General features: G+C 38.4%; 1 protein-coding gene across 2 annotated transcripts in view; it reads right to left on the reverse strand.

Annotated features, from left to right (window-relative positions):
* Nucleotides 1–25,296, reverse strand: part of LOC111341892 (ubiquitin-protein ligase E3B) — a 54,325-nt gene that overhangs the window by 17,559 nt on the left and 11,470 nt on the right. The window contains exons 2-15 of one of the 2 annotated variants that reach the window (XM_088743853.1): nt 21,996–22,045; nt 21,381–21,430; nt 20,435–20,499; nt 20,156–20,215; nt 18,501–18,605; nt 18,313–18,360; nt 17,758–17,809; nt 16,991–17,076; nt 7,310–7,392; nt 3,395–3,500; nt 2,881–3,001; nt 2,658–2,692; nt 2,451–2,480; nt 1,773–1,885 (exon numbers count right to left, since the gene is read on the reverse strand). In XM_088743853.1, the coding sequence (XP_088599979.1) occupies nt 1,773–1,885; nt 2,451–2,480; nt 2,658–2,692; nt 2,881–3,001; nt 3,395–3,500; nt 7,310–7,392; nt 16,991–17,076; nt 17,758–17,809; nt 18,313–18,360; nt 18,501–18,605; nt 20,156–20,215; nt 20,435–20,499; nt 21,381–21,430; nt 21,996–22,045 (1,004 nt within the window). Of the gene's footprint in view, nt 1–1,772; nt 1,886–2,450; nt 2,481–2,657; nt 2,693–2,880; nt 3,002–3,394; nt 3,501–7,309; nt 7,393–16,990; nt 17,077–17,757; nt 17,810–18,312; nt 18,361–18,500; nt 18,606–20,155; nt 20,216–20,434; nt 20,500–21,380; nt 21,431–21,995; nt 22,046–25,296 lie in introns of those variants that run through there. The other variant, XM_088743854.1, reaches the window with a different exon arrangement.

Here is a 25,296-nt window from a genome sequence, read left to right on the forward strand (position 1 = left end):
TCACGGATATAATATAAATACGAGTCATCAGCACGAAGCCACGTCTCTGACAGGGCAAAGAGGTCGACATTGTGATCAGCTATGAAATCATTTATCAGCCGAGACTTGTTACAAATAGATCGAGAATTCAAAAGGCAAAAATCCAAAGGTACAACGGTCGATAACTTAGACTGCAATGGATCCGGACGAATACAAATTAAGATGTTCACATTGACACCTAAAGGGCGTGATTCACAGATTTGTAACGTTGAAATTAGACCCCAATTCAAGCTTAAAGTGAGACCTTTGATTCCAGAGTCCAGGACACTGTTCATAAGACCACCATTTCCTACAGCCCATCTGAACTGTACACACCAAATGTTGATTTTTTTTTTAAGACTAGAAGAGGGTATTTTGGTACCTAGCAATTGTGACGCATGTCTGATATAACATTAGCTGACTGGTACACTACCTAAATCACTAAAATATTAATGTAAGGTCATTCCTGGATAGGTCCCACTCTTCTCGAATTTACTTGAAATCACTAAGTGACCAATCGAGAAACATGAGGGAGTAAATAATCTTTCCATAGCACAAGACATTCAAGTTATCCGCACAGACACCAAGCAAACTAGATTGCTACATCCAGTCTCTCTGCGCAAATCTAAAATGTGGTATTGCAACTTCTCAACCCATCCTGTTCCCAAACTCCACCGTCTTTACCCTGAAAGAGGTCTCACAAACTAAAGAACACTACACTCAGTGGTTAGGGAAAGCATGAAATTCTCTTCCAAAAAAACGTTAGCCAGAAAAGCTGTGCCACACATTACAAGATGAACCTTACAAAATTTTCTTTTTGGAATGTTTGGTTAATAGTCCTCATTCATTAACTTCTAGCTTGCATATCACGAGACCTTTCTTAGTGATGAACTAAATATTAGTTAGGGGTCATAGGAGCCGGCGTTTTTATTTGTTTTGGGAATGAGATTTTGTGGGATGAGGCACCAAGAACTGAACCGATCTTACGACACCATTGATCACCCTGCAAGAGGGGTATAACGCTCGGGGGGGAGGGAGGGTATTGCCATATATGGGCTATATAGGTATGTGCCGCTGTGAAGGGTATGGTTTTCAAATGAGAGCATTTGGGTCTAGAATAGGGTATCATTTTTCAGGAAACTGATCAGTTGGTTGAAGATTTTATCTAGATTTTATCTTGATTTTATCTATCGGTGGTTTTAATACTGGTTTAAATTAAACAATTTATTGTTCCTTATAATGGCGTACGTGCGTGCTTGGCATAGCTCAGCCCCGGAGCTCAGCATGTAACTTGCAAAGCGACCAAGTTGAATACGGGGTTGAAAATGGAAAACCCGTGTCCAAAACCCGTGTCCACAACCCGTCCAAAAGTAGGACTCATTTGGGACTAATCTTCGACACTATACAAGAAGGAAGGTGGACTAGCTTTTTTGTAACTTAGAGAAAGAAGGTAAGTGCTTTTTTTTAGCTGGAAAACAGCTACTCTAGGATAGGGGGGTTTGGGTAGTTTACTCTAGTATAGGGTAGCAAAATTCAGCTGAACTAGCTCTAGTATAGGTTAAGGGTTCCAGGGTTCCAGGGTTCCAGCAGCACATTCCCACCCAGAAAATCCTAAAGTACCCCCCCCCCGGTATAATGATGAATAATATCATTGCCACCTGACCTTCTAGTGATGCAGCAAAAAAGAGAGCTTAGCATAAGTAGTGAGTTTTTGTACTGTATTCAAAACAAACAAGTAACGTGTAGTGACTCACCGCTCATCTGTAGATTGCTTGAACCAACCTAATATGGGATGCCAGTTTGTTAGATTGGACTGCTTCTTAGCAACATATGATTGGCAATAGTTAAGGATCTTTGTAATTACTTCCTGAAAAGATCATTAACATCAAACAGTTGTTAAACAAGAAGTCTGTACAGCTGAGTAATATACAACTTTTGATTGGTTCTTACTTAAATGGTCTACTGAAGGACAGATGCATAGATAACACTAACATCATCAATGCTTTGCTTCTTTATTTAATTACCAAATTACAAAAAGACGTCAAAATAATTATGGTAAGAACATCAGTGACACACCTGGCTGCGTCTTGAGTGACAACAGAGTCTATTTGTTAAATATCTATATCTGCAGAGCTTTAATTTGAGTTAAAGAATGCACCAAAGCCCTGAGCTAGCTTGCTCATGTTTTTAACAAACTGGTCCACCTGCCTAACAACAAAAAGGGGCACCATGGCATCATGGCATGGATGTATTCATAACTTAAAGTGTCAATCTGCTTGTTGTCACTTTAACCATCCTGATGCAACTTTACTCAAACGTATCTAGTAGAAGCTAAATAAATGTAACTCATCATTTAGTTTAAGACAACCTTCTATGCCAAATATAAAAGAATATATTACATAACCTCCTTGGATGGCTTGTATAGTACTCACCACAAAACTAATTAAGTCTTCTTTCAAAACCTAAAAGTAAGAGGAGTCATTCCATAACAGTTTCAGAGTTACATTGTTGAGTAACAGAACTATCATATACAACACTCACAATATATCCTGATGGGAAAGACTAAAGCAAAGTTAGATCACAGCCCATCAAATGGGGAGGAACAAAAAATGTAAAGCTTTATTGAACACTGTACCTACCTCTATTTCAATCTGAAAAAGTTCCACTAAATTAGCTGTGGAGAAAGAAAAAGGCTGGTTTTCATACGAAGAAAAAAATAGATGCTAATTATAATACCTTCCTATCCACATTGTCCTGCGATTTTTTTTTTAGTGAAGTGACCAAAAGGTAAATAATTGTGTAATTATCTTAAAGATAGGAGACAATGAACATTCCAGGTCTAGTCTAAACCACTGTGCTTACCCAAAAGACAGAGAGAGTAGCTACATTCTAATGCATTTAAGACAATTCTAATGCTCTGTTCTTGCTGGAGGAATGATATAGCTTTTTTATAGATGCCATGAATCTTCAATGGTTTTAAACCCTGAATAAGCAAATAAAAGGATAAAATCAAAACTGTCATGTGTGTCACTGACTTCTAAAACAAAGATTCCAACATCTAAATCCAGATTGCAGTTTTTAACTTTTGTTATAAATCTGTCTAAATCCAAGGTAAAGGTGTTAATTAAGACATATTTCAGTAATCATAAACAGAAAAAAAACATTTTAAAGGTTCTATGACTTAGGACTTAAAAATGTTTGAAAGGCAATTTAACTGTTATGTAGAAACAACATTGCCATTTTTCTCACAATCATTCTTAAAAATTAGCTGTCAGCTCACAATCTTTTTTAATAAGTTATTGTTGCTGTCAACGATTTTTATTTTAAATGAAAAACAAGTCGTACAATTTGCAGATACAAATGAGTGAAAACTTACATCTGGTGCTGTTGATGAAAGATGTAGGATAAGCCCAGGAACAGAGAGGATATTGAGTATAAACAGGCTGCTGAGATTGTCTGAAAAGTTGCTGAGAACCAAGGGCCTGAAAAGAAGCTCACAATAAAACCAATGCAAAGCTGCAAAATTTTGCCAGTAAGATTGTAACAAACTCTAGGAAGTTCGACCATGTAACACCCTTGCTTCGTGAGCTAAATTGGCTTCCTGTTAAAGAACAATTATTTTATAGAGACTCCGTTCTGACCTTTAAATGTCAAAACGGTCTTGCGCCTCAATACTTAACGAGTAAGTTTACCAAGTGATCAAATATACATACTCGTAACACTCGCACACGGAACTCTTTGCAGATTCCGCTATACAGAATGGCTACTGGCCAGCACACTTTTTCCTATAGAGGGGCCAACATATGGAATAACTTGCATAAAGAACTTAGGCAAAATGCCTCATTGGCATCTTTCAAGCGCGCTCTGCAAGACACACTATTGAGGCAGACATTCCTTTATAAGTTCTAGAACTTGTGGAATACTATCGTAAATTCTGACCATGAGATTTATCATTATGTTTTTATAAATTGTAAAAAGTTTGTAAATAGTTTCTGAAAAACCTCACGAGGATGTTACTTTTAAAGATGATTTTTTTTTTTTTACATTTAACCCAACTAATTTTCCAACACAATTTGTTCAAGATTGTCTGAATTCTTCCAAAAAAATTTTTATGCTTTGAAATTATGAAAAATTTGTGTCTTGGCAAAAATTAAGTTCCAAAAGGTAATGATCAATTTAAAAAAATTAGCATTGAGGTTATTTTTGTATGGCTTGGGTTGATACTGCGTGTTTCTTCAAATTCTTCAAGAAAATACTTTCAAGATTGTGAAAGTATCTTAAAGATTGATGTTATGGATACTTTTTTCATTTACAAATAATTCAATTTTTACAATGATTGCAGAAATTCTTTGGGGCTTATTGTTTAAGAGCCGTTGTCATAAAGGTAATGGCAATAAAACTGGAGTCACAACTATGTGTGACAGTCCAACTTGTACAACTGGTTCAACTAGAGGAAATGGTCCAACTGGATGAAACTATCCTATACTGCTTAAATGTTCAAACTACAAAAATAAACAAATCGGTAAAAAGTGGTCCAACTAGAGAAAAATTTATAAACTATTGAAAATAATCCAATGGTGATGATAAGTCTTGCTTTATAACAAAAATGGTTAAAGTAGTCCAATTTGTCAAAATGGTCTCACCAGAAGAAATGCTCCAATATTGTAAAATAGTGAAACTAGATTAAATGGTCAACTGGTAGAAATGTTCTATGTCGTTCAAACTGGTCAAACTATATAGTTCAACTAATTAAGAAGGCCTGACAGGTTCAAATGGTCACACTAGATAAAATGGTCAACACTGAAATGAAAATAGTCTTCTTGATAAAATAGTCCAAGCAGTTGAAAGTGTCTTAACTTCCTATCTAGAATGGCAGAAATGGTCTAACTGAGAAAAAGATGCAACTGGTCAAAATGGTCCAATCACTTAATTACAATGATCTCACTACTGCAAATAAAATGGTCCAACTGCTTGAGATTGTCTGACTAGATATTGTTGCCCAACTGGTTCAAACAGTTAAAATAGTTGAACTAGAAAAATGGTCCAACCAAATAAAATGATCTAACTAGATTATGGTCCAGCTTGTTAAAATGGTCCAATTTGTTAGAATGGTCCAATTTGTTAGAATGGTCTCACCAAATAAAATGGTCCAGCTGATTAAAATGGTGAAACCAGATGAAGTTGTACAAGTGGTTTAAATGGTTCAACCATTTAAAATGGTGGAATCCATTGAAAAAGTCAAAACGGTTAAGTGAAATGATCCAACTGCTTATAATGGTCTAACTAGTTAACATTATACAACTGGTTAAAATGATCCACCCACTTTAAATGATCTATTCAGTTTTTACTGTCATACAACTTAAAATGGTCTACCTAGATAAAAATGATCCAACCCTTATGATGGTCTAACAAGATAAAATGGTCCACCAGGTTAACAGATATAATTGTTCAACTGGTAAAACAATCTAGATAGATAGATAGATAGATAATAATCTTTAGACAGGGTGCGTTCTCACACAAGTGGTTTTCAGAACGGCCCTGTAAGCACCCACCCAACCCACCCCAGGGGAGGACATCCATCACAAAGTATACTCGTGCGTGGGAAATTAACATCTCCTACCCCTAACCCTGCAGGAGACGGGACCTCCATTTATTCGTCCCTATCCGAGAAGACTAGAATATCTAACCATTTCTTGATGTTACAGAAAGGAAGCATATTCTTCTCAGTTATTTTAAGACGTTGAGTGTCGGTCCAGCCGGGGCTTGAACCTTCGACCTCCCACACAACAGTCCAGCGCTCTATCCATTGAGCTACCTGAGCTATCTAAATTATTGAAAAAATCTAACTAGCAAAATAGTCCAACCAGTTACAATCATGACCTAATTATATCAAATGGTCTGACTGGTCAAATTGGTGTACCTAGATAAAAATTAATGGTCCAAGATAAAAATCTCTAACCGGTTAATGACCCCCATTTATTCAAAACTGTATGTCTCAAGTGTAATCACTGTAGAAGCCTTGCTATGCCCATTACATGCTGCATGTAATTGTATCTAGTTTTCGATTCTTTTAGTTGTTTTTGTAATTGTATCTATTTTAATTTTTTTTCTTCTATTTTAAGTCATATTCTTTCTCAGAGCCTGCAGTAACTGGCTACCCGCTGTTGGGGTTCTTCTGCCATACTTTGTGGTGGAGAAGTTAATAAATAAATAAATAAAAGTTGAAATTGTCATACCTGTTTAAATGGTCTACCTAAATAAAATGGTCCAACCTTCAAAATGGTGTAATTACATAAAATTGTCCCAAAGTAAAAATAATCCAACTGATTAAAATTGTTGAATCAGTTAAAATGATCAAACCAGTCTACCTAACCAGTTAAAGTTGTTCAATTAGTTAAAATAATGAAACCAATTAAAATGGTCTGCCTAGACAGAATGGTCCAACAGCCTAAAATGGTCTAACTAGATAAAGTTGTGAAACTGGTTGAAATGATCCAATCATTTAAAAATGGCAAAACCAGTTAAAATGGCCAGAATATAAAAAATTTTGTTAAAAGCCGGCACAAAGCCCATTGCTCAAGGATTCAATGTGAGCAACAACTTGTGGAACAATTTGACTCTTGCTTTAATTTCCCCACAAATTGTAGATCAAATTGTTCCATATGCTTGAGACTTTTTATCAATCAAGTATTTATTCAAGGTTTCCTCTACAAGCCATTGCTTCTAGTCACCACAAATTGTACTGAGAACCAACAAAATGACTTGTGTGATTAGTTCCAGTATAGGAAAAAATGGGGTAAGAATGGCCCATCATATCTCTCAAGTAGGCAAAGTGACCTATCTTTTTTTACAGTAGTTTCTGAAACAGACACTGCTGGGGAATTTCGAGGAAAGTTTGAAAAAATCATTGGATGACTATTAATTTTTTTGGAGGAATCACCATAAAATGGTGTTTTCTATATAAAATGGTCCAATCCTTAAAATGGTCCAACTAAATAAAATGGTCCCTTGTGTTAACATGGTCCAACTAAATAAACTGGTCTAAATGGTTAAAACGGTCCAATCAATTTTAATCATCATACAAGATAAAATGGTAAAACCACTTAAAATTCTCCAAGGGAGTTATTTATATTATCTATAATCATTATGATAAGAAAAGTGTAAAAAATATGGAGAACTTTGCTGTAAAACCACGAAGCAGTGCTGAGTATAGAAATAAATGATGAAGAGTCAATTTTTAAATACAGTACATGAATATAGGGTAGCTGGCTGTGTCAAAGAAATAATTTACCTAAGAGCCATTGTAATGACTGCTTTAAATGATGCAGACTTTAGAGAGGGTTCGCTGCAAGCCAGTCCAGTCATCAAGAGGTCCTACGTACACACCAAAAACAACAAACATGCAGTGATACAATTTTGGTAAAAGCTAGACAATCAATAGAAATGAATAAAGGCTGATAGTTTCTAAAGAAACTGTTTGGCACTTCATCGGTGGGGGTAACGAAATAATTTGAATATATCAACAAAGTTGAAATGGTAAATTGGCCACCGTTACGGTTATAAAAGCTGACGTTTCGAGCGTTAGCCCTTCGTTGTTAGCTCCGACAAAGAGCTAACGCTCGAAACGTCAGCTTTTATAACCGTAACGGTGGCCAATTAATCATTTCAACTTTGTTGATATATTCAAATTACAATCAATATAAATGCTGCAAATTTAGAAATAGATTTCATGATTGTTTTTCTTATTTGAAGTAGTTAAAAATATTACACACATAATAAATGCCCAGTCCTATGGGGGAAATATTGAAAATAACTTTTCATATGTCCAAAGGCACTAAGAAGTGAAATGATGAAAGATGTTACCCAATCCTCTTGTCCTATTAGCATGGGGTAAAAATGAACCTGTTAACAGCCTGGCTTACTAAAGAATTGTGTTGTTGCAATGCGGTAATGTATCAAAATGCAGAATCTGACAGTCAGGGTTTGGTCATTCAGGTGAGACTCAGAGTTTTTAAAGACCAAGCTCATAACAAGCTGACGCTGGAACATCTTTCTTCTTTTCTTTATCAAACTTTAACAGCTTGCTTATTCTATTTACTCTTACTCAAGACCCATTTCTGATCCTAACAGTAAGTAGGGAGTGTATCAGATCTGAACTTAGTGTTGAAGTTCTCTGCAGCTCAGTGGTAGAGAATTAGAGCACAGAATTTGAAGGTCAACTGGTTTTCTTTTGGAGAGCTTAGATTTTTTTATTTAACCCACATTGGAGACCAAGGGTATCTATTTGTAAAAAGAATGTTTAACTAATAAACTTTTTTTTAATTAAAAAAACAGTAGTCTTACCCTGTTGAGGCAATAGTATAAAACATACACTATGAGGCCTAGAGTATATACTGTAAGTGCAAAATGTACAGGCATCCAGGCACTTCTTTATTTTAGTTTGTGTAGTAAATTTTTCTGTATCATTTTGCTCAAAATTTATCCCTTTTCCTCTTGATCAGCCAGATTATACTCTATTGTACTGCTATGTTGTGATACCAAACTTTATTGAACTATAGAAAACAAACTGTTCAACGACACACTAGAACCGACCCGAGCACGACACTGAACTAACTGTATCAGTCTCGTCCCAGATTACTGCGAACAATTATTACACTATCCACCTCCGGGAAGAGGGCGCATCCTGTGTCCCAAGTGCAAACAAGTTAAGTCAAAATTTATAGTCCTTAGCCCAGACAGGGGGCTTTCTTGGTCTTGCTGGGCATCTTTTATCTTCATGAACTAGGCTAGAGTCCTTAACTTCTGGTCCTCCACGACATTCATCAGGTGCCTTTTCCAAAGATGGCATATCAGCTGAAATGGGCTGCACTACTTCTTTGTTGTCTAGCCAAGTGGGTACTTCCTCTCCTTGATAGGGACTGAGGCGATCATGGTGAATAATTCTTGCCTTGGACCGAGGACTCCTCTGGATCTTGTACACGACATCACTGATTCTTTTCAGAACAACGTACGGGCCTTCCCAAGGAAGCTGAAAACAAGGGGAAACTCCCTTCTTCTTCTTTGGGTTGTAAAACCAGACTGATGCCCCTTGATCATAGGTTTTCTGGTTAAGTTGTCGGTTGTACTTTCTCTTCTGCTGATCGCTTTCGATTGCCAAGTGTTCCCTTGCATAACTGTGGACCTTGCGAATCTTGTCCTGCAGGGAATGTGCATAAGCGCTAGTGTCTTTAAGATCTTTTTCTGACTCTGGAGCACCAAACATGAGATCGACGGGAAGTCGGATCTCCCAGCCAAACATTAACTCGCTTGGGGAACAACCAGTGGTTTCGTGCACAGACGAGCAGTATGCCATCATAAGCAAGGGCAAGTGGCATTCCCAGTCACTGACATTGTCCTTGACAAACATTGAAAGCATGTTCTTTAGGGTCTGGTTCAACCTCTCAACCATTCCGTCCGATTGTGGCCTGAGCGGGGTTGTCCTTGTTTTGTCCAAACCAAGAATGTTCAAAACCTCCTTGAAAAGGAAGGACTCGAAATTGTGTCCCTGGTCCGAGTGAATTTCCATGGGGACTCCATAATGAGAGATGAATTCTTCCGTCAGAACTCAAGCCACAGTGACTGCCTCTCGATTTGGGAGTGTGTATGCCTCTGTCCACTTTGTAAAATAGTCACTGATGACAAGGATGTACTTTTTCCCCCGATCTGACTCTGTAAGTGGTCCAGTGGTGTCTACTGCAATTCTCTCAAACGGTGCACTGACATCGTACGTTTTCATTCCAGCTTTAGGCTTCCCAGGGGGGTCCAGCTCGTTTCGCACAGGTGTCGCAGCACTGGCACCACCGACGCACGTCCTGAGAGTACCCTGTCCAGTAGAAGCGATCCTTAACCCTTTCAAATGTCTTCTTAGGGCCGAGATGACCAGCCATTGGGGCATTATGTAATTGTGTTAAAACTTCTCTGTAGGACAGTGGTTGCACCAATTGTGGCAGATGTCTCCAGTCTCTGACTCCCAGTGCCTGTAGAGTATGCCATCTTTAAGTAACAGTCTATCCCACTGAGCCCAGTATGATTTAACAGACAGGCTCTAGCTAGAAATGTCACACCAGTTGGGACGGCTTTTCTTCTTTTCTTTGAGTTGGATTATTGTTCCAATAGAATCATCCGCTCTTTGCTCTCTACGTAGATCCTTCACTGACCATTGTTGTATCCAGACTGCTGGTGTCTCGTCCAGAGGCAATTTCCTGATGGAGTTACATGGTACCTGGTTCCCCTCATCCTTGTCTCTACTCTCTTCTCTCGCCTCCTTCTCTTGAGCACTTTCTACACTCACCACATGGCCTCCTTGACAGGCCATCTGCATTGCCGTGGCTGCAACCCTTGCAATATTCAATCTCGAATTCGTACATTAAAAGTTCTTCAAGCCAATGAGCCATTTGACCATCAGGGTTTCGGAAGTCCATAAGCCATTGGAGTGCACTATGATCTGTGCGGATTCGAAAACACCCACCAGGGAGGTAATGGTGGAAGTTCCGGATTGCCAAGATCACTGCCAACAATTCTCGCCTTGTAACACAGTAGTTCCTTCGCTCTTTGACAATGTCCTACTGAAGTAGGCAACAAACCTTTCTTCACTGCCAGACATTTGAGAAAGAACAGCTCCCACTCCACTGTCACTGGCGTCCGTGTCCAGTATAAACTCCTCCTCAACATTTGGGAATGATAAAATTAGTGCAGCTGTTAAGCACTTCTTGAGTCTGGCAAATGATCGTTCGCAGTCTTCGAACCACACATAAGTTGCAGCCTTCTGTTGGAGCTTGTACAGAGGTTTGGCCACATCAGCGAACCCCCTTACGTAGCATCGGTAGTAGCTGCATAGGCCTAGGAAGGACCTCAGATCTGTGACATTAGTTGGGACAGGCCAATCACAGATGGCTGCGACCTTCACTGGGTCAGTGGAAACCCCCTCAAAACTGATCACGTAGCCAAGATACTTTACTTCACTCTGGAAAAGGCTGCACTTCTTTGGACTTAGCTTAAGTTGGGCATCTCGTAGACGGGATAGGACTGTGCGTAGCCGAGTGAGCATCTCTTCAAAGGTTTTCACGTAAACTATCACGTCGTCTAAGTAAATCAGTAGGATCTTCCAGGGCAGACCAAGTAGAACCTGTTCCATTAGACATTCAAAGGTGGCTGGCACATTACACAAACCGAAGGGCATCACCTTGAATTGATACAACCCACCCGCGCCGGTAGTGAAAGTGGTCTTGGGACAGTCATCCTCTGCCACCTCTACTTACCAGTATCCGCTAGAGAGATCCAAGGTGGAAAACCAGCGAGATCCTACCAGAGCATCCAGTGTGTCATCAATGTGAGGAAGTGGATACGAGTCCTTTATGGTAACTGCGTTGAGTTTACGGTAGTCTAAACAGAAGTGAGTAGATCCATCGGGCTTTCTAACTAAGACAATTGGGGAGGCCCAGGCTACAGGAAGGATCGATTATTCCAATCTCTAGCATGTTGTTCACCTCTTTCCGTGCTTCCTGTCTCTTATGCAGTAGTAGACGTCGTGCCTGTTGTCTTATAGGCAGGGAATCTCCAGTGTTGATCCTATGAGTGACAATATTTGTGCAACCAATATCACCTAGGCTCGAGGAAAAAACATCACTGAATTCCTTCAAGAGTGATCTCACATCTTGCTGTTTCTCATCGTGGTTCTGGCAACTTCTGTGTAAACGTCTGTTATGTGGTCTGGGATGGTTTCCATAGGGGCCTCTGTATCGGCAGCGTGGGGCTTTACACAGTTCACACTAAGCAAGCTCTCTTCGTTAATGCACTGGGCTGGTATGCAGGTCCCTGCAATTGAGTCCTTGGACACTGTTTCTGTTGAATCCGTTGGATTTAGTGTACGTAACGGGACCTGGTTCTGATTGATGTGAATAAGAGACCTTCCCATCATTAGGTTGTGTCGTTCCTGGAATTGACCAGTAACTTCTATGACCCCTAACTCTTCGCTAGCCTCACCATCAACAAATTGTGCTGTCACAATTGACTCTGAACGGGGAGGCAGAACTATGGTTTCACATAGCACTATCCAATGACACACTTGGTTGCCTCGTGATGAGTGACAAGGTATACATTTCCCTGACAGGCTTAGTGTATAGCCATTCTTGTTTTGCAGGAGCTCTCACTGATGGGATCCTAGAAAGTCCATGCCTAAGATTCCGTCGACCTCAATGTCCACTACTAAAATGTTATGTTGTCTCGATAATACCAATCTTGATCAAAAAGTCTCCTCTCCCTCCGAAGGGGAGAGTTTGTCCATTGGCCAACTGCATCACTCAATTCTCTGTACCCAATGTGATGTGTTGGTCACCCGACAACTCTTTGTAAACTGCATGTTATAGCATCATTACGCTTGTGCCATAGTCCACCAAAAACTTAACAGCCATGCTGTTAACAAAACAACTGATGTAGAGCCCATCATCCCCTTCTCCAGATGCACTCCCTCTGACTGGGATCATTGGGGGCTTTGCGTTTTGGATCTCAGCTGGGCTCAGCCCCAAGGGACCGGCTGTTTCCTGTTTCCCGGAAGTTTTGAATTTTCCTGGTCTTTCTTTGTGGGGCAATCTCGTTGAAAGTGGCCTTTGGCTCCACAGGTATGGCAGCCAGTGTAATTGCCATATAGGCGTGGCTTATCCAGCAGCTTCTGGAGAAGGCTCTTCATATCTTTAAGGTCGGCTGCTGAACCACCTTGATCCGGACTCTCCTCTACAGCTACGGCACACACCTGTCTTCTTGGTTGACTTGTCTCCATGAAGGCTTCCAGCTCACTAGCAACCATAAGGGCGTCATTCAGTGTTTTCGGCCTGCTTTGATGAATCCTCCATCTCGTATCGGCATCAACTAAGGCATCCACAAAGTGATCACATGCTAAGATCTCACGTAGCTGCTGGGGGGCCTCTGGTTATGCCTGACGCGTGAGCCTGCGGATAACCTGTGCAAGCTCTGGGAATGTTTCATCTTTCAGCCTTGAACAATTTGTCAGGGCTGTGCGGAAGACTTCCTGTTGGTTCTCGGTTCCAAATCTTGCCGCCAGTGCAGCTGTAAGCTAAGAGAAATCTCAGCGAGCTTCAGGAGCAAGGTCTCCAAGAACTGCCTGGGCAGGGCCAGTTAAACTCACTGCTAAGTAGGTGGCTTTTGATGCTAAGATCCATCTGTTTAATTCCGCTACAAGTTCGAAAAGCAGATGTGACTCTTACCGTGTTGCGCAACGATTTATATTTATAATGGTTTGTATGGGATGTTATCGGTTTGCCTTAAAAGAGAGGAAAAAGTGTCTTGTTTTGAAATAAAATGGACTTACCTTATTGCCTTGTTGTTTACTTTGTTGATTCCTAGCATCTCAGGCCATTTTGAAGCATTTTCGGCGAGTTAGCGCTATGTTGGTGTTCAACTGCTAAAAGTAAGACAAGGCCGGAAACCTATTTTAGAAGAGTCCGTCTTTCTTTTAGCAGTTGAACACCAACATAGCGCTAACTCGCCGAAAATGCGTCAAAATGGCCTGAGATGCTAGGAATCAACAAAAAAAACAACAAGGCAATAAGGTAAGTCGATTTTATTTCAAACAAGACATTTTTTCCTCTATTTTGAGGCAAACCGATAACATCCCATACAAACCTTTATAAATATAAAACGTTGCGCAACACAGTAAGAGTCATGTCCGCTTTTCTAGTAGTGAGCTTGGGCTGCCTGTGGCAGAGCATACTGTAAATTAAAAATATCGGTCGGAGCATCACATAACATTGTGTGATTTTCAAAACGTGACTTGCAGTTGCTGCATTAAACTTTAGACATCACATGGCCTTGTATTAATTTATGAGGGCTCCATTCACAAGCATTGTAATGTTCAATTTAACAAGAACTTAATAAAAAGCTCTTTCATTTTTATTTCAGTTTAAATTTTATTTCGCCAAAAAGAAAAAAAAAAGAAAATTAATAAACGCATGAGTCGGAGCCATTCCTGCCAGCAGTGAAATACAGGAATGGCTCCAGTCTCCAGTCGTCCACCTGAACTGAGTCTGCACTGACTAAATGAGTTTAGTCAGCGCAACGAGTCAACAGATGACTTAGTCCTCTTCGGAATATCGCTGAACAAGAAAGGTCTCCCCTTCGTTATGTAAGTAACCATCTCTTGTTTGACACATCGGAGTTTTCAGTTGCATTGATATTTCCCTGTTCCACTTGGAGACACATGGTTAAACAATACTTGCGTGCAAGGAGTTAAGATGTAACTTATTAACTTTTACTAACTTTTACTATTTTTATCATCCAATTACAGGTCGGAGCCATTTCTTGTATTTAGTCGCCAGTGCGCCTTCGCTGAAAACGTATTCTGCACATCGAAAAGGGGCATTTCTTCTCCAATTTTGTTGCTCTTCAAAGTCAATTCCACACTTGAGGCCAATTATAACCAAGATTATCAATGCCTCCATGGCTTACGGAGAATTTTCTGATCAGTTAAAACAATCCCTGGTACGTCCATCTTTAAAAAAGCCTTCATTGGACCCGAACTGTCTCTCAAATTACAGACCGATTGCAAATCTATCTTTTCTCTTGAAAACAATCGAAAGGGTGGTCACAAATCAAATATACAAATATATGGCCGAGAACCAGTTATTTCCAGCGATGCAGTCAGCATACTGCAAATACTACTCCACTGAAACTGCTTTACTAAAAGTCTCAAATGACATCCTAAGAGCTGTAGATCAAAAAAGAAGTAGTACTTGTTTTGCTAGACCTTTCCGCTGCGTTTGACACGAGCGACCACTACATATTACTTGAAAGAATGGAGAAACGTTTTGGATTTGGAGGTATCGCACTAAAATGGTTCAAATCATACCTAGAACATCGTGTTCAGTCAGTGAAGATCAAACACTCCATGTCTAAGCCTCGACATATCTCCTACGGTGTACCCCAGGGATCAGTACTTGGTCCACTACTCTTTCTAATGTATACCTCACCTACAGAAGACATTGTTGCTGAACATGGCCTAAACTGTATGATATATGCTGATGATTCCCAACTTTACATAAAGATAAACTCCTCTGACAGAATGCTGGGCATGGAAAGATTGAAATCATGTGTTAATGCAATCATGGAGTGGGCCAAGAAAAACAGATTGCAGTGCAACCCTTCAAAAACAGAAATCATTCATTTCCTCTCACGCTTCTCAAAAAATCCTCCTTTCTTTAATATCAATATTGGAGATGATTTCATTAATTTATCTAATACTGTCCGAGACCTAGGCGTCATGCTTGATTCTGTGATGAACTTACGCTCGCATATAAATTCCATCTGTAAATCGTCGTCTCTAGCAATCAGAAATATTGGTCGCGTTTGTAAATACCTCTCGACGCAGCAAAATGAAAGATTGATACACGCCTTCATCTCATCGAGACTTGATTACTGTAATAGCCTATTGTACGGTCTACCGATTTGTGACATCGAAAAATTCCAATGGATCCAAAACACAGCTGCCTGCTTGTTAGTCGGTGCTAAATCAAGAGACAGTGTAACACCTATACTTATGAAACTTCATTGGCTCCCGGTCACAAAACGAATTCAATTCAAGATACTGTTGATAACATACAAAGCACTAAATGACATGGCTCCAACCTATCTTGTTGAACTTCTTAGTTGATATATTCCAGCATGAAACCTCCGTTCATCAAACATGAATCTACTTGAGGTCCCAACAATTCGAACTAAAACGTATGGGCAAAGAGCATTCTCCTACGCTGCACCGTATTTGTAGAATCAACTACCTGAATGCATAAAAAACGCCGAATCTGTTGACTCCTTTAAATGCTTATTGAAAACTTATCTTTTCAGAAATTAAGCCACCAGATTTTTTTTGATATCGTACATTGTCAAATATATGTATAACACATAATAATTCATTAGTTTAGATAGAGTAGCAAAAATTACATGTATAGGATTTGTATTGAAATTTTGTTAATTGTAATTGTAAAGCGCATAGAGTTCAGTTTTAATGCACTATATAAGAACTTATTATTAAATTAAAATTAAATTAAGAAAGCCGTAAGTCTAACTGGTCGAGTCGTGCTGAGATTCAACGAAACTGGTCTTCGGCATGTTAGCTTTGTTGGCCGACTCCAAGGACTAATTCCTTCAGCTCGCTGATCGACTCCATCTGCTGTTGAGAATGAGGTGAGCTACTTTCAACGATTTCGTGGTATTTTACTGATGTAGAATGTGGTGGAGAGTCCATCAATCCAGTCATTATTGAGGTAGACATGGCGGCCAATGCGGAACTGTCGCCATCCAAGTTGATGAGTGGCCCAAATTGCACTTTATCTTGTGACATGACTTTACCGCTGCCACCAGTTGTACTGCTATGTTGTGATACCAAACTTTATTGAACTTAGAAAACAAACTGTTCAGTGACACACTAGAACCTAACCGAACACGACACTGAACTATTTATCAGTCTTGTCCCAGACTACTGCGGACAATTATTACAGTATGTTTGATTTTACTTTCAATGGATTAGTTTTGTCAACAAAAGGCAGTACAGAATCACACCAATGGTTTCAAAGGCATTTCTTATCACCTGCTTTAGCCTTGATAACCCATGCATTTAATAGCAATGAATTTTATCCCACATGATATATAGTGAAATTCATGTATGGCTATTTCAAAACTAATCAAACAATGACAGTCAAATTATAGCTAGGGAAAGAGCAAGTGTTTAAATTATCTATATAGTTAATATCTCTTATACCATTTAGTTTCAAATGAATAAAGGCAGTTCCAACTGGTCTAAAAATAATAGTTTATTTTGTTTTTCTTTGTTCCACATGTATTGCTTATAGTCTTCAATAAAGAATAATACAATTCAAATAAGTTTGAAATAATTTCAGACTGAAATTATGTTATCTTCAGCACATACCTTCAATGATGGATACAGTCCTTTATTGTTCAAATACCCCTGAACATTTGCACAAAGTTGCTGTAAGCTTGGTCTAAGAGCCTCCCCTTTAAACAATAATTGAGATAATGAAAAAAATATATTTTCTTATAATAAATAATGTTATTGGGTATCACAATAATAAACATTTTAGGAATTTGATGTTTAAAATTCACACTAACAAATATCTTCAACAATGTCATTATCCTTATTATCTGTCACCTTAGCTGCACATAAGTTAAACCTCAGTATTCAAAAACTCCATCTGTGTTGGAGACACAATGGTCAATTGTAAACCAGAGAGCATTCAACTTGCAAAGAATTGCAAGGTCCTAATAAATGGATAGTTCTCTCAAGACATACAGATTATAATTCCAGTTCCTCCCTTGAGTACTTTATATAAATTGAGCAAATAAATGATAGATTAAAAAAATATTTTCTCAACCAGAATGCCATACTATACTTTTAAAAGAACAACAACATGCTCACTTCTATTATCTTCAAACTTCAATTGGATGAGTGCAACACTTAAGTCTAATTCCTATACCATAATTATGAGCTCTAAACTCAGTGAACAAGACATGGTAAGAAAGTAAATTTCCCTTTTGATCACTCAGTCTCAGAGTTGTAAAAAATAAATACTAATTCCTCTGTAGAATTAGTCCACTCTGGGCTGCCTTATGTGTTAAAAAATTACTGCCCACTAAAAAGGATCACAGGAAACTGTGATCACTTATATCTTCTCTCACCTCCTTTCATGCTTAAAATTCTCCAGTTTCCACAATCAGTAAAAACAATTAGCTGAAATAACAATCAATTTTGTGCTCAGCCACACAGTAAATGAAATAGCACCATTCTGTTGGTTGCGTGTTAATTTGTAGTAAAAGAAGCATTGCCAACATTACTGCATTCAAATTATTATTAATTATATTAATTTTCCTCCTTGAATTTAATTTAATGGGAACTAAAATTGCTGATCAGAATCTTCTGCTACAGGAAATCAGCCAAACTTTTGTATTTCAAAAGGTAGGCAGCTCTGAGAAATACAGATGGTTTACTTCCAGAGACAGAGCAAGCTTATCTTTACCAGGGCTTAGTCATGAGTCAGGGAAGTCTCCCTAATTTTGCAAGATTGGTAAATTGGAATTTAGGGAGTTTTTATGTTTATAAGAAAATAATACCAGCCAATGTATGTTTTCAAATACCTGATTACTCAACCAATTAAGCCTGACTAATAATTACCCTTCATGTAACCTAGAGGTAGTTTATGCATTCTGGTAACATTGAATAATTATCTAACCTACCATATTCAAATAGATGCTGATCTTTTTTGCCTCTGTAGAAACATTAGGCTGAAAAAAAAAAAAGAAAAAAAAACAGGAATACAAAGGTAAAATGAACAAAACATTGACTAGGAGGCAAAGTTTTAGCATTAACTTAAAGGTAAAATTGGTATTACAGAGTATTATTCTCCTTAAAGCTTGAAGATCACCTTGTTCTTGCGGAGCAGTTTACAGCAAATCAGTAACAATTGTTTGAGTTGATGCAGCCAGAGTAGAACAAAATCAGGTGAAAGGACAACTGACACATACCACAGCTGAAGAGATGCAAAATGCAAATAAAACAATTAATGATATAATTATAGCAGCAACAGAAAATTAATTAGCATTTCAATAGGTAAAAAAATTCTCCTTTACGACATTGTGGGATTTCCAATCTCTTCCTCCCCATCCCTCACATGCTTTGTAATTTACCTTTTAGTCACAAATAAACCACAGGGTTAATCATGCATTCAATTATTTGATATGCACAATGAAACACTAACAAATTACCCTTAATATTAGGACATCTCTTACTCAGCCTGTTCCTAAATGTTTGTGTACTATTGCATTAATAGCCACTTGTATTGTGTAGTTCATATTTTTTCCTTAGTTTAAAAGTGTTTACTCTACTTTGGTTTCTATGTGCAAATGTTTCAGAATATCACCAGTGCTTTCAATAAGATTTGAAATAGGTGGCTACTTCAGTACAGCACCCACCAGAGAGTGACTTGAGTGCGACTTGAGCGTGGTGACTGCGACTAATGAGAATGGTGAAATATACCCAGCGACTCACAACAGAATACCCGCCAGAGCTCCAGTGGGTGGCAGGTCTTATTGAAAGCACTTTATCACCATCACTACAACTACCGGTACTACCATATATTGGATATATAACCACAATCCATTATGGTATACGAGACAAGTTTCAGTTACAAAATAGGTCAAATTGATTTGAAAAATGTAAAACACAAAAAATATCCTCATTTCAATATTGGGGTCTGAGAATAAAATAAAAATATCCTGACAAATAAAAACTCTTCATCATTGTGCAAGATCGCAGTTTATTGCTCGTAATCAGACTTAAATCTTAGCATAATACCTAAGTATACAAAAAAAGTCATGTAATAAGTTGATTCAACATCTACCTTTATATGACTATTGAACTTAAAAAATTTACCATTGTTTCTTCTTTCTCATCATTTTCAGTCAAAAAGGAATACATACATACATACGTTACTTGACCACTCCCCATAGGGGCTTTTCAGGGCCAATTCCCACCCATCCCACCCCAGGGGAGGACATCCACTACACAGTAATCTCGTGTGTGGGAAATTAATGTCTCCTACCCCTAACCCTGCAGGAGACGGGGCCTACGGTTTATTCGTCCTTATCCGAGAAGACTAGAATATCTATCCATTTTTTTTTTAATCATAGAAAGGTAGCAAATTCTCCTCACCTATTTTAAGACCATGAGTATTGGTCCGGCCGGGGCTCGAACCCTCGACCTCCCGCACAACACAATCCAACGCTCTGACCAATAGAGCTACCCGGGAGGCGGTAAATCCAATATTTTTATAATTATGGTACCCTCCTAACGCTATGCAAGATAAATAACAGCTCAGTAGTTAAAATAATCCCAAGTGGAAAGCAATTAATGGCCATGGTTGTCATTTAAGAATGATGAAACAATGGCTGCAAATGTCTTCGTCCTTGGTGCAACTACTTGATATTAATTTTTCCACTAGGATTGATGATCCCTGTGCTCCATGCTGGGGCCAAACAGTATGTATATCATTATGTTAAAGGGGCAAAAACCTCAACTCACCCTGGGTTCACTTTGTGCTTCCATGCTGCTAAGTATAAGTCTACATAGTGCTTCAAATCTCTGCACATAAACACAAAGGAAAAGATGTTATTGAAATGATGGTAAAGTTTTCTTTTGACAGTTTCAATTATTAAGTAACGATTAAAAACAATAACAATTATTATTTCGTTTACTTTGACACCTCACATATAAGCTGTCCAATCACTCAGATAACAAATATGAGTGAGGATTTTAACATGTTACAAAGAGAGAATTTAGATATTTAGAATCTTATGATACCTTTTCATCATCCTTTAAATGGAAAGTAAAAATAAATTTTCTTGCAAGGTGAAAGACATCAGTTGCTGCAGATAGGCAAAAATTGCTAGTATTAATTATAACTTAATTTAATTTAGTCCATTTTCACTGCATTAAGTTTTGCAGTGGGGAAGGACTAGAAAGGAACATAGGAACCATTCGTGCTAGTCCACCCTCCCACCCATCCCACCCCAGGGGAGGACATCCATCACACAGTAATCTCGTGTGTGGGAAATTAACATCTCCTACCCCAACCCTGCAGGAGATGGGATCTCCATTTATTCGTCCCTATCCGAGAAGAGTAGAATATCTAACCATTTCTTGATGTTATAGAAAGATACCAAATTCTTCTCAATTATTTTAAGACCCTGAGTGTTGGTCCGGCCAGGGCTTGAACCCTCAACCTCCCGCACAACAGTCCAGCGCTCTATCCATTAACCAGGAGGTGGTTAGCTCAATTATAATATTTTAATATGGTAAAAGAATGGTTCACTTTAAACAACAATTCTTTGGTATCACCACACTATTGCAATTCTTTTCTAGAAAATGGTTTTGAAGAATGCCCAGTTATCCTCAATAAATTGTGACTGTTATATATTAACCAATACAGATACCATAGCAACAGAGAAACATCTTAAAGGAACACTATAGTGGTCACTTTATGTGCCTGATACTTAAAAAAACAACAACAACAACAAATTTGGTGTAATTCCTTGTAGCTTAATATTTCAGGATCTTTCTTATAAATCAGACAAAGATGTGTTGCATATAACTTTAATTGAAAAGTCAAATCACTCAGATATAAAGTGCATGAGCATTTTGTTTTTGTTGCTTGGTCATCAAAATTCCATACTAGCATTTTGAAGCAGACATTCAAGTCTTTGAAACTAATATGTAAGCTGATGTATATGGGGAATATTGGTCAAACCTGAAGGTTTCTTAGTTCCACTCTCCTCAATAAACTGGTCAAATTCCTCCCTGAATGTGCAAGCCAACAAACAAACAGTTTTACTTAAAAATGACATAATTATTTCTCCAAAACCTTTTAGTTGACCACTGACAGTGACACATGGACTGACTAAACAATTTATTACTAGGAAAAATAGTATCAAATCATCACACAGTTTGGAGCAATGACCACCAAGATAAACTCAACCTTAAACCTGCAAGTGAAAGTCAAATGTTACTCCAGCTAGTGCCATTCCTTCTGTATCAGGGATGCCATCCTAGACCCCCTCTATCGGTAATTGGTAGGAGTTCAACTGAATTAATTGTTACTACTTCTTCTGCACCAAGCAATTTCACATGACAATACATCTGGCCAGTTTCAAACTTAGACATACTCTAGAGAATACAACTTGTAAGTTATTGATAAATAATTAATTGGTAACCAATGAATACCACATGCATGATAAGGTCCCCAACATAACTTTTGCAATAAATTATATTGTCTGCTTTACTTACCAGAAGCCACCAAAAAATGGAATCAGTTCACATTTTTATGTGACTTTGAGCACTAAATAAGTTAATACAAATTAGATACCTTATTTCAGTTCTCAGCTTGGCAATACATAAGAGCCGCCTGATCCATGCCTGGGAAAGCACAAAAAGGGAGCAGAATTTTCCAAATGTTAATTTACCTCTAAGGTAAAAAAAATAATTAATTTACTAATAAATATATGAAATCAGTTTATTTCAACTTCTTCAAAATTAATGCTCTCAGGGTAACATCTACTGTAAATCAATCTCAGGTTGCCATTCGCTGAGTGTCACCATTAACAAAGTTTGTTTCCAGGGACCACTAGACACTTGTTTTTACATCACAAAGAAGATAAATTTGGTTGCCAAAGAGTTTCATCTACAAGACCTTTACTAGCATCAATGCAAAATTAAAAAAAGGTAAGATTATAAATGCACATCTTCGCTGAAAAGATTTTCCTTTTTTGGTGCTCTCAGCCGTGTCGGTTTTAGTCAAATTGGAGACTAGAAAACAATTTTGCCAACTAACTTGTAAGCGAAAGTTGCCAACTTTGCAACCCTTGTTGGATAGTTATGTAGCAAGGGTGTAATTTTTTTTAAAAAAAGTTCTTAGGATCAGAAATCAAAGTTCACTAATTTCTCATTGTTATCTTCTACAAAGGGTTGCCTCTTTCTCTTACGTTTCCAGAGTATTTAAAAAGTTTGAGAAGTTGCATGAATCTGCAAAAACAAGTGCCAGCAGCATCATTTTTTTTTGGTTTATGTCAAAATTAATCTGCCAAAAGTTGAGCTTGAATTACTGTTTGTGTAGACAATATCAGCAGTACAGCGCTGAACAGCTGTGAGCTTGTGCTACAGATCATTCTCAGTTACCATGGACATTCTCCATTACCATTCTCAGTTACCATGATCTACATCTAAGAATTTAGAGACTGGTAAAATATCCAAACTGGACATGAATTTCTTAAGAAGCACTTTCTTCCTCCTCACTTTTCATAATGCTTTTAAAAAATTACAGAGCACATACCAGAGCCAAGGAAGGCAGACCCATCACTGATAAATCAAATGTATTATTCGTATGGCCACCACATGTAAGTACTGATAACTTGGCTGGCTCTGATTAACAATTATTGCAACTGTTCTCGCTCCACTTGTTCAAAGGGTGGATAACACTATGCTGTGGATAAATCTTTATCTGACTGGTGGAAAGTGCAGTGCATTTTATTAACACTTACCTAATTGTTATCCACCCTTTGAACAACTGGGCCATAAAGGTTAATCAATGTTAATTAGAGTTTTATTTTTTGCCAATATTTTTTTCCAACAGAGGTTGAAGAACCTTGCTGTAAGCCATGCATGAACTATTTCAACTACAAAATTAAATAATTTCTCCAGTGAGGGCACCAGAAATTGACAAAGTGCAATTCTTGTTGCCTGCTAGTGAGTAGCCTTAAAATTCTAGTCACCTATACTAAATTTTCAGGCACACTTAGAACCAGCCAGGCACACTTGCAGAGCCACCAGTGCTTTGTGTAGTCATGTTAAAGGAGTAGTGTACATACTCCAGAAACAATTTCATCTCTCCTGTCAAAAGTCCCACCTTAGCATGTTTCTATTGTATTTAAGTCGCCCTGCATTCTTCATGTAAAAACTACTCCCAAGAAGAGACAAAACACACTGCTTGCTACTCACAAGAATGCCACACACTCTTAGACCACACTCTGCCTAATGGCTCACCCCAAATATATTAAAGTTTCCAATTATCACTTGCAGCCTATGACTACTGTTCTTACAACACTATCCCCCCTACTCTACAAAAATTTGTCTGTCCTGGTTGACTAAAGATACATATTGAAGGTATCAAGTTATTCTGTCAGTAAAGTTCAAAGTCTCTGAAACATTAAGGGATGCAAGTTTTTTACTGGGGCCTATCTTGGTGGAGTCCATCTCAGGCAGGTTCCAGTCAGTCCCTGGCAAGTTTCCCTGCGAAAAACGTTGGCACCCTCCCAGGGTTGTTGCAAGGGCACCTTCAGCATCATCTCAAAAGGCTTGTCACCAATACACATCCACAGTCAGTCTCTGTGGACTATACAAGGCTTGGCTCTAGGAGTCCTTTGAATTTCATAACTGATGTCATTAATCCTCCTTTGCACCAGGTAATGCTTGTCACAATTGCTGGTTAGCTTTGGTGTTCTGCCCTATTTCTTCTGCAGGTTCTGGTAACTAGCTGCATCTCCTTCATGAAATGTATTGATAATGGTTCCAGTGTTTCATTCTGTCAGCTTCCAAATTCAAGTGTACCCGGGCAAGGTCATACATGCAAGCCAAGCTCTCCTCCAAATTAACGATTCAGTTGTGATCATTCGTGCTACAATAATCTGGTCTACCATAAACTATGTCAACTGGTAGCCATGGTTCTCTCCCAAAATCAACTTAACAGGGCTTTGCTCCATGGATTCATGTACAGAGGAATGGTATGCCATAATAAAAAATAGTCACATAAGTCACACAGGGGCCCCAGTTACCTCGCTGCTTGTCAACATACACTGCTAGCTGACTCTGATGTCCTGTTGAATTTCTCTATCATACCATCTGACTAAGGTTCTGTGGGTAGTCTTTGGGGTCAGTTTATTTGTAGGTCACACATTCCTTGAAACAGTGGCTTCGAAGTTGTGCTCCTGCTTTAAATGAAGTTCTCCTGGCACACTGTATTGGGTCACAAATTCAAGAACCAGAACACTAGCAACAGTTTTGGCCTCTTGATTGGGGATAGGATAGGCCTCAGTCCATTTTGTTAAAACAAACCATCATCAGATGTTTGCTTCCCAAAGTACTCACAGGTAGAGGTTCCAGTATATCTACAGCAAGGCATTCCTTGGGTCCTCCGCATACATACTTCGGTAAAAGTGAAGAACAGTTCCCAAAAGATACTGTCCGCCAACAGTCGACTGACAGTTTTCGTTATGTTGTAGACTAAAGTGTTGGCCGACTGTCGGCTGACAAATGGCCAACTGTCGGCCGTCTGTTGGTAACCTGTTGGCAATGTGTGGATAAGCTATAAGTTGTGTGCTGGAATGATCGCAAACACTTATTTATTGCTTCAACGACTACATCGCCACGGGAAAAATTAGTAAGAGGTAGTTAGTATGGCTATTGCCTATCATGCTTCTGTTAGCTGGTGAAACATGTCCATATTGGTTCAATTTCATCAGTCAGCCATATTGAAATATTTCCTAGTTCCCAATCCCCTAAAATTTTAATGTCTTGCCTCGGAAACCCTGTACAAAATAATTTGTTTTTATTTATTTATTTCGAAGTTTCATCCATGAAACCCCTTAAATAAAGTTTTGATTTGTTTAGAAGTT

This window comes from Stylophora pistillata, chromosome 13, assembly GCF_964205215.1.
Source record: "Stylophora pistillata chromosome 13, jaStyPist1.2, whole genome shotgun sequence".
Lineage (NCBI taxonomy): Eukaryota > Metazoa > Cnidaria > Anthozoa > Scleractinia > Pocilloporidae > Stylophora > Stylophora pistillata.